This window comes from Crotalus tigris, unplaced genomic scaffold (genome assembly GCF_016545835.1).
Source record: "Crotalus tigris isolate CLP2741 ecotype Arizona unplaced genomic scaffold, ASM1654583v1 scf7180000024359.8030256, whole genome shotgun sequence".
Taxonomy (NCBI): domain Eukaryota; kingdom Metazoa; phylum Chordata; class Lepidosauria; order Squamata; family Viperidae; genus Crotalus; species Crotalus tigris.
Window position 1 is genome coordinate 4,156,510 of NW_024100528.1, and position 10,726 is coordinate 4,167,235.

The following is a 10,726-nucleotide window of genomic DNA, read 5'->3' on the forward strand; positions in this document are numbered from 1 at the left end:
ATGCTGAAGTACATTCAGTCTTAACTCTACAAAGCTGTCTAGAAACAGTGAGGAACCAGCCCCTGCCGCGTCAGCCCCGCCCCCTGGGTGCATGCTGGGGAGGGGTCATCCTTTGTGAGGAGTGAAGAAATGGACTATGCCTTGGCACTTGCCCCGGTCCCACCCTTTTCTGCCACAGACCTTCAGATCTGTCCCACTCCTGCCCAAGCCTCCACAGGCACCCTTGATGTGAACGTAGAGCTGGCCATGCACACCCAGTAGGCCACACAACTCCATCCACGCCCACAAGTAGGCCACACCCATCTTGGCCACACCCACCCAGCCCCCCAAGGGCAACTGCAATGCTGATGCGGCCCTCAATGAAATTGAGTTTCACACCCCTGGGTTAAGTCACCAGATTATAAGGCTGGTGCCTTATCCACTAAGGTACAAAGCCAGCTGAGTGATCCTGGGCTAGTCATTCTCTCTCAGTCTTAGGAATGCCAAACCATTTCTGAAAATCTTCCAAGAAAACTGCAGAGACTAATCCAGGCAGTCACCAGGAGTCAACAATTGTTTGAAAGGATATTTTCAACTTTCTAAAATGAATGTCTTTGGGTTGAAGCTGCTAAATTTCATTTTTTCTCAAAATGGTACTTTATTTTTTAATTAGAAGTTGTCTAGCCATTCTTTCACACAGCCAGTTCTTCTCTCTATTCCCTCCCTGTCTCCAAAATGTTGACCTTGTGGACTCCAAGGTAGGAGAAATGGTGAAAATGGAACACTGACATATCTCAAATAATTGGAGGCAAAGTCCAGTGATTGGCAGTCAGCCTAGTTCTGCAGAATTTCTCTGTATAAAGGAGAAGCTACAAAATCACTCATATGCACTCCAAACCCACAGGATCTGAAGGGAACCTGTGGATGAACAGTAGATCAAGCACCAAGAGAGAAAGAAAGATCAAGCTCTCAATCTTATGCAGAACGTGCATTAAGGACACTGGGCTTGACTCAAACTCCACTTTCCAAAGCAATTAGGATGTAAATACTTTGACTTAGATATCTTCTAAATTACAGAGCAAGTACATCACTTGGTGAATGTCATTTTGACCCAAGGAAAATAAAGAAATAAATAATCAAAAAGTTTTAAAATTAATTGCAGGGAAGAAGCTTGCTAAGAGTATGGACTATAAAATCATTGAAGATTGGATTGTGAAGATAAAATAATTAGCAGAAATGACGAAAATGATTTTTTTATTATAGATAAACAATAGAACTTCTTTAAAAGTCTAGAAACCTTTTATAAGCATTTTATTAAAAATGGATAAAAATAACTTGATGATTTCTGGATTTGGACTGAATATGAGAAGAAGTGAATGATGGGGCGGAGTGACAAAAAGTATGTTTTTAACTATTGTAAGAAAGATTGGAAGTCATTTGTGTGTTTAATTTAAATTTACCGACAAAGAATTAAAGAGAAACTGTTGGTAAATTTAAATTTAACGCACAAATAGTCTGTCATAGAAGTGACTGCCTGTGAAGGCTCATAGATTGGGGCTGAAAGGTGAAAGCGGAAGCAGTATGCTCCGTCCCCTATTTGGGGTAGACCAGGTTGCCCGGATAGACCGGTTTCACCGGAAAACACTTATTGGAAGTCATTTTTAAAATATTTCTTTTCTTTTCTTACCTACTGCATTTTCTCTTTTTCTTAATTTTATTTTCTGTGTTTTTTTCTATTTTTTAACTTGTTTAAAACAGTTCCAATAAGTTATGACAAAATGTTAACCTTCAAACTAACAAAACTACTAATAAAAAAAAAATCTTGCCTATAGTCTTGAACCTCACTGATAGAATATATTCAATTAATTTGTTCAATTATTAGATTAATGATGATTAATGCATATTACTGTTATCATATTAAAATGTTTTAAATAATTATCCGTATTGTTGTTTATAGAATATGGTGATCCACTTAGAGTCTATTAATTTGGGAGAATAGAAATGTTGTAACAAATATGTTATTTGGAAAATACTAAACACTTGATAATCCTGCGCTATCTAAATTAGAAAGTTAATAGTGAAGGAGTAAAGAACTGTCCATCAGTTCATCAATCCAGTTCCTCTCTCCAGTGTTTTCTTGGCAAATAGCAATGGCAGGCAAGTAAAAAATGTTTTTCCAGTTCTCTAGGTGGCAGTTACAAAAGGAAATTGAAACTATTCCTTTATAAATTGACTATAATAACAACTAGTTATTATAGTTGTTCTTCTGTTGAAAGACAGATGACAATTGATTTTGTTTTTAAGTCTCTCTGTGCCATTCAGCAGGGGTCCCCAACCCCCAGTCTCTGGACTGGCACTGGGCCACAGCATGCCACAAACTGGTCTGCTCTAACAAGCAAAGCCCCATTCGCGGGATGCAGGCAGGACATGAAACCACGCCCCTTCCAGTCCGCAGAAAAACCTCTCTCCATGGAACCAGTCCCTGGTGCTCAAAAGGTTGGGGGGCCACTGCCATACAGAGTACTAGAGAAGAATTCAGAATTCAAAAATAAACTTTAATGAGTCCCTTTGCCTAAACTTTAAATTCAAATAAATTTACCTCACAAAAGAAATAACTACTTATATTCTATTCTATATTTTAATAGTACTCTATTTTCCAAAAATAAATACTTTCCTAAAGTAATTGAAAGTAGTTGCAACCCACTATCTGCTGCTAGATAAATGGTTTTTCTATCATCCTGTCTTAATTGTAGGAGGAATTGGTACTTAGCACAATTTGTCTTCAGTTAGGATATGGTAACTATAGCTGATTCGGTAGACAGCAGTAAAGACTGAGAGAAAGGTAATCTATCTCTTTTTGGACACACTTAAAAGCAGAAAGCTACAAAAGGTCAGATTATACAGAACACCAGCATGAAATCAAAAAGATGCCAGGTAAGACAAGGCCTAAGAGCAATAAGTAAGAAAACGGATCTTCCACAATGCCACTGCTTCCATTCTGGCAAAGATGAGGCAGCAAAAAGCTTAGTCTTCCATAAATGTCAAGTTCTACTTGACATAGGACAGAAATCTTTCCCTTCAGTGGTATATCTTTCAGCTATTGCTGACACAGATCTGATAGCTCTCCCCTTAGACACTGAAAGACTACTGTCGAGTGAATTCTGTAATAGAGTCATTTACAACATACTCCTGTGTGTTATTCAGCAAAACAGTGAATTTGGTTTGATATTATTGATTTGATAACTATCAATAATATTGTGAATGGCAGCAAGCATGGGCAACATATTGGACTAGGAATAAGACACTCAGTTCTGGTTGTACCCAGAACATGGAAGTATGTTGGGCCAATTTCTCTTTCCTAGACCTTGGCTAAGAAGTTAAAAAAGAACCACCTACAAATCTACACTGGCTAGAGGAGTAGATTTAATACAGGGGTGAATCCATGGTGGGTTGTTCTAGGCTAAGAATAAATAATAGTTTCAAATACATTGGTTAAATCCACTAGTAGTAGTCTTTCTTGGCTAAATTTATATTTTACAGTTTCTAAATATAGTAGCTTGCATTTAGCTTTATTCTCCCTAGACCACTTATGGTATCTTAGCAGGAAGATGGATATTAAAATTTAGCTATATAAATGCAATGAAATGTAAGTGTTTTGTACATGAATTGATACAGGCAATACATTTTGAAGATTGTTTCTTAGAAAATAAAATAAAATGTCACATCTCCACTTCATGTATTTTTTTAAAAAAATGTAAACTCCAGTATATCTCATTATAAACGGATAAGTTATATCTATACAACTTTTTACAATTATATAGTGTTGGATGAGGTATACCACTCCACATGGAAAGACAACGCAAACACCACACCATTGAATATCCTTATTAGATATTTATAAAGATAACAATTTTACTAATCACTAACTTCAAATACTAGGATCCCTTTTGAGAGGTAAGCTTAAAATAAATCGTTTTTAATAAATTATGTGCATTGGTCTCACATTTCACCATTCATCATAAGAAACAGCACTTGAGTTTTATTTAATGAATCTAGTTTAAAGAAGAGAAAGACTAGGGGTGAAATGATAGCAGTCTTCTAATATCTCAGGGGTTGCCATAAAGAAGAGGGAGTCAAGCTATTCTCCAAAGCACCTGAAGGCCGGACAAGAAGCAATGGATGGAAACTAATCATGTAGAGATGCAATCTAGAACTAAGGAGAAATTTCCTGACAGTTAGAACAATTAATCAGTGGAATAACTTGCCTTCAGAAGTTCTCCAACACTTGGAGTTTTTAAGAAGAGTTTGGGCAACCATTTGTCTGAAATGGTATAGGGTTTCCTGCCTGAGCAGGGGATTGGACTAGAAGACCTCCAACGTCCCTTCCAACTCTGTTATTCTGTTCTATTTCATTTACTTCAATTCTATTTGCATAAAGCCACATAATGTATACTGTATATTCATAAATTTCAGTATAACAACAATTTGGAGAAAGAGGCTTCATAAACCTGATATGGAAAATTCTGAAGTGAAACTCAGCTTTCATAGTCATAAGTCAGTTAGACTTTTTTTTCTTTAACTATCAAACAACTATTCTTACTGTATTAATTTTTTTTCTTTAATATGAACAAGATAATTGTTGTTGTTGTTGTTAGTTGCGAAGTCGTGTCCGACCCATCGCAACCCCATGGACAATGTTCCTCCAGGCCTTCCTGTCCTCTACCATCTTCTGGAGTCCATTTAAGCTCATGCCTACTGTTTTAGTGACTCCATCCAGCCACCTCATTCCCTGACGTCCCATTATTCTACTGCCCTCAATCTTTCCCAGAAAAGATAATTAATTTTGGCTTATTCAAAAAGATAATGTTTCTTACTTTCTGATGTAATATAAAATTGCACAGTTCTAGGCAATCTAGAACTGCAAGATTTCATGTAGCCAAGTGAATTTCCTGTCATGCCAGCTGATGCTCTACTCTAAATATCTTAAGTGCGTTCCTCAACAACGAATGGTTGCCCTCCACTGATTTAGTGTCATCCACTCAAGAGGAATAAGATAGAAGTGTATACAGATAGTCCATGAGTTACAACAATTCATTAAGCAACTATTTGAAGTTACATAGCACTGAGAAAAGTGAATTATCACCAGTCCTCATTTATGACTGTTGCAGTGACCCCTTGATTACATGATCAAAATTCAGGCACAGCAACCAGCCTGCATTTATGATATTTGCAGCATCTTGGGGTCATGTGATTGCCATTTGCAACCTTCCCAGCCAGATTCTGACAAGCAAAGTCATTGAGAAAATCCATATTTCTTAATGACTGCACTTAAAAACCATCTTGCTTAGTAATAGAAATTCTAGTTCCAGTTGTAGTCGTAAGTAAGGATTACCTGTATGTTCAAGTCTATGTACGTTGCTGGATTATGCAAAGCTTTTATGTAAAAGTCAATAATTATTCTTTAATTCTATTAAATTACAGGAATATAGGTTCAGATGAAGAGGAAAATCACAGAGAGATAAAGTTGGATGTTAAGTGTAAAGCAGGAAATATTTAGATATGATTTTTAAACTAGTGTGGAATTCACTAAGAACAAGTAGGGGGGGAAATGATGAAGACTCACAAGTTCTCCATGATTTATTTGAAGTTACCCCCTCCATCTAGAAGTTACTTGAAGGGAGAATTTTAGCTAAGGATACTTTGATGGGGCATCTGCCCATACTTTCATATACAAAAAAGTGTTTGCAAAAAAAGAGGTGTGTCATGTTGAAGGTTTTTGATTGTGTCATCTTAGCATATTGATTTTTAATTGTACTAATCATATTGTAAACTATCTTGACAAGATTTCAATTTTAAAAGCAGTAAAATGTGTATTAAATAAGTACCACTCCCTATCTCCACTTCATTGAGGTTTAGTTAGTTAACACAACTTCAAGTAGGGTGGTCTGATAATTAGTCTCTATCATTTTCCAGAGAACAAATAATCAATGTACAATGTATCTATACAAATAAGACCCTGAATGCAAGGAAATTGTGGTATCGTCAGAAACTATGATCCTAGATCTTTTATTCCCAAATGAACATTTTGGATAGTGCTAGAAATGAATAAACTATGCCAGTCTTCATCATCTGTGCAGAAAAGCATAAAATCTGTACAGCCAGTACTTGTCAGCATTTGTGGGCTGCAGTATTAACTAAACACATCCTTAATGTAATTACTTTAAAGTAAGCAAATTTATGTGCAACATGCATATATTTCCAAGCCAAGATAGATAAAATCTGAATTGGAATGTGCAAAATTTATAAAGCATACAAACCTTTTAATAATCATAATGGTGAAACTCTGACTTCTATAGACAGCTCTTTGGCTTTCTTAGTTAAATCATTATGCGTGGAAGTTGACATACTGTTGTCTGAGATAAGCTGATGAAAGGAAGGAATTGTGCTTGCTTTTTTTTTCATAGTGTGTCTCTCTCTGCTGGATGCCAATACATATTACATCTCTCTCTCTCTCTCTCTCTCTCTCTCTCTCTCTCTCTCTCTCTCTCTCTCCCTCTCCCTCTCCCTCTCCCTCTCCTCCCTCCCTCCCTCCCTGACCTCAGATGCTAACACAGAGTTAAATACCTACTGAAACTCACTACCTATGCATATTTGAGAAACTCTAAAAAAGAATAAAATCTGTAAATGTTCTTTCACCACTATCCTGCAGGCTGCATACATCTTTGCAGCAAATGCATTCTGGGCACCTTGTATCTGTAGATAAACTTCAGAGCTGCAAGGTTAAGTGGGAAATAGAAATCCAATGACCCCTAGCTGGGTAAGTGAGCTTAACGACTTCTCTAGTGCCATATGTACACAGTGAAGCTGAACATATTCCCTTCTGTGCTACTTAGGAAAAGGGGAGATCAAACCAGGATCTACACTATGCATTTAAAATGAAAGACTAGAAAAACAGGAAAGCCCTACCCAAAAGGGTTAACTACTAAATCTCAACAGGGAAGGGCCATGGATAGAGAAAAAAAGAGAGAGAGAGAGAGAGAGAAAAGAGACATCTCTAAAGTCACAGATAACACTCAGGTTTGGTGTTTCTGGCTCAGCATAAGCTTTCTATCACAGAATGCAAATCAGATGAATTACTTGTTTAATCCTATTATTCCATGTAGAAAATAATACATGCAAGTTAACAAGGCTGAAGAGCTGAGGAATGGTCCTGCTGAAAGTATATTTATTCCAACATCAGAATACTCTTAGCTCATGAAATGAATAGAAGACTACTGTTTTGCATTCTAAAACCCCTCTCGCTAGTATCATGTGCTCAAAATACAAGGAATACATACTATTTTCCTGCATGTAATAAAAATGTACTTCCAACTGCAAAACAGAGAGGTGGATGAAAAAATACTGAGGTTCAAAGGCAGAGTCTACTAGCTATCAAGTTTAATTCCACAGAAATAGAGTAAAAACTTTGTGTAGTCACTATGTTTGCTGAAGAACTATTCCCTGGATCTTTGACAGCTGTGCAATATCTGTTCTTTGCATAAATTACTCTCTTCTAAATCACATCCCGTAATTTTATTGCCACAATATGCAGAATGCAGATACTGGTGCATGTATGGTTTCTATAACATATAAGTTTAAATACAGTAGAGCAGATTGCAATGTAGGGATTTGTCTATTTATATAAATAAGAGGGAGTTTTAATTCAAGATTTAAAGTGACTAGGATTTATATAATCTCAATTTGAACAGACACTACAAACACCAAGAGGCAGCTTCCCATCACCAGTCAGTCAAGTCACACACATATGCACTGAACTCAGCTCTCTTTCTAGGCTTAGCAAGGAAAACCAACAGAGCAAGCCACACAGGCAATCACCTGACTAGAAACCATGCACATTTGAAATTGCAACATTGCACTTAAGCTGTCCAAGATTTTTTTAACATCATAAATGAATTATATTGTTAAATGGATTTTAATCCATTTGTACAAGAGCCAGAACAACTAGCAAATAATTCACTTAAGTAGTGCTTAAATTTTAGAAGAGTGTGATAATGGAGAGGGAAGAAAACAGGTTACTTCCATAATGACTCTTTTCTCTGACCTCTCACATTATGTACGCTGACTTGATAGTACAAAATAAAAATCAAGATAAAATTCAAATAAATAAATTATGTGGGTGGGTGCTCAGGGGTTTCTTCTGCCATTTAAATATTGGCAGGAAGGGAAAGGCAACTTGCATTTTTCCCTTCTGGATACTTATTTTCTCCTTCACTTTGTCTGGATAACCAACTAACACAGAGATGTCAGGAAGATCAGCAACAGAAATGATCCAATAAAAACAGCTCCATTCAAAGCACATTTAGATATATTTTATATAATCATTCAGGAGCTGTAGAAGACAAGTTTTTGAAGACTGTCTGCAAATCCTATTTACTCCACAACAAACATCATATATTAGCAGAATTTTCTTATTTCTTTATTTTTTTTAATAAACAACAGCCAGACGGTTAATGTACAATGGGAAGTTCTTTTCAAGCTTCTGGCAAATCTAGGCATTTGGAGAAGAGGGAGAGGATGAGCTGGATACACTGCTCCGAGAAACAGGGTAGGGAAATTATACTTGGGAGACAAGCGGCCTTGGGTGACTCAAAATCAATGTCACACGAACACCTTAGTCACATCCAGAGGATCACGAGCACACGCTTGCCTCTCCCTCCACCCGCCCTCCACTCTCAGCCCCGGTCAGGACTCTCAAGCGGGGAGACAAGAAGACGGTAAGAAAAGTTGGCCGATCGCCCCCTACCTGAGGATAGCTGTGTCTCCCTGCCTCACCGTGATGTTGTCAGTGCCTCGGTTATAATCCACGCTGCGGACCGGCAGCCCTGTAGGGAGAAGGCAAAGCAGTCTCAGTAGGACCAACGGGAATTGTCTCCGATCGGGCTGAGCCCTTCCCACCATGGCTGGAGTTGCAAAGGATGGACTTCCTCTCTCTCAATCACTCTCGGTGCTTGGAGGATGGTGGACTTAAACCCAGAAAAGAGAACAGGGACTGGGCAGCAGGCGAGAGAGGTACAGTAATATCTGGCCAGCGATCAAAAAACGCACAACTCTGTCTGCCCAGTTGATCAGTTCTCTCGGCTTCTTGGGGGTCTCCTTCCCGACCTGGTCCTCGCTCGTTGCCTCCTGGCTTCTTTTTACGCTTCTCGTCCCTCAACCCCCTCCCTTTCGATGCCTTGGGATGAAAAGATATAATGTCTTGTTGTTTGTCGCGCGCGCTCTTTTGGCTTGTTTAAGTTGCCCCCCTCCCCCAGACAAGCCGGACAGGGATGGAAACGAAGAAAGAGGCGAGGAGGTGGTCTCTCTCACACACACACACAAAACAAAACAAAAAATAGAGGAGGGTAGGAACAGAGAAGCCAGACCCCGACGGGAGGGGGGCGAGGGAGAGAGACGAAAGCAAACAAATCAAGGCGTCCAAAAGAGCTCCGAAAGGGCAAATGAGCCCCCTAAGGCGACGAGCTGCGACTTCGCCTGCCTGCCTCCCCCTCCTCCTGCTCCTCCAGCGTGTGGATGCTTTTGCTAGAGCGAGCGGCGCAGCAGTCTGCGCTCGGCTCTCTTCCTAACCCACTTTCCCAGGCGGAGCGAAAGGAGGAGGGAACGGGCGAGCGGCTCAGCGGTGGGGGTGGGGGGCAAAGAAAGGGGTCTCCTCGCTGCCTGACTCGGTTGGAAACTCGCTTCCACGCGCTCGTCTATCCTCCCCACTCCAGGAAGCCACTCCGTCAGATGCGCCGCGCACCCTTTCTCCCCTGGAGCCTCAGCCTGGTCAGCCTATCCCGGCCAAACCGCCGATGCTCTTTTAGGTTGTTACGACAACAGCTTCGCTAGAGGCATTGCCCCCTTCTAGAAAGAGGGCTGGTGGACCGTTAGAAAAAAGGAGGGAAACGGGATGGCTGTCAGAAGGAAGGATTGGGAAACTGAAAGGAAGGAAGAAAAACAAAAGGCTATGGGAAGGGGGGAGGGGAGTGTAGTGAGGTGACAATGGGCAAGTGAGAATGAAAAAACAAATAGTCAACTTTCATTCAGTGTTAGTAGCCATACTATTATTACATTTCTTCTTTTTTAATTCTGAAACCGTAGAGCTGTTCCCTTGCTCAGCAGAACTGAACCTCTGAGGCATTGGCTGAATATAGGAGTAGCTACAGCTTGGTAAGCACCATGAGGTTGTGGATTCCAGTGGCAGGCTTGCCAAGCTGACTGCTTCTACATGTGATGAACAGAGTCCAGTCAAGTGCTGGCAATGAGAGAAAGAGCTGCTGCAAGATGAAATGGCTGGGGATGTGTATTATATTCATATAAGCTTGGTTTAAATGTTCATTCTGAGAGTGGAGAGGACACAACCATGCTGGCCTGATCCCAGGTATCTGTAACTTGCAAGACCATATTATGTGGAGTCCTGTATGTGTGACTCTTATTCAGCCCCATTTAAATTGGGAGCTTACGAGGATTTGGGAATCAACTGTAGGCCAAAAGACTTGAAACATAGTGAGATCAGTGCCCTAGATATAAAGGTATAACCCTCATTTCTCCATTTTATTTCCATGATTATTAACAAAGTTTTGGGCCTATGAGTTTTTGGCCCCATTTTGTTAATACATACAAGTAGTTTATTTTTGTGCACAAATCAGAGTTCCTCTTATCCATTACCTGTAAAGGCCAATTATTTCTTAAGAAAATTTTCATACATTTT

General features: G+C 39.4%; 1 protein-coding gene across 2 annotated transcripts in view; it reads right to left on the reverse strand.

Moving 5' to 3' along the window:
- LOC120300776 (limbic system associated membrane protein) overlaps window positions 1-9,658 on the reverse strand; it is a 580,799-nt gene extending 571,141 nt beyond the window's left edge. Inside the window, exon 1 of one of the 2 annotated variants that reach the window (XM_039327222.1) lies at window positions 8,783-9,658. In XM_039327222.1, the coding sequence (XP_039183156.1) occupies window positions 8,783-8,937 (155 nt within the window). In that variant the 5' untranslated portion in view covers window positions 8,938-9,658. The remainder of the gene's footprint in view (window positions 1-8,782) is intronic. The other variant, XM_039327223.1, reaches the window with a different exon arrangement.
- Window positions 9,659-10,726: the final 1,068 nt, after the last annotated feature.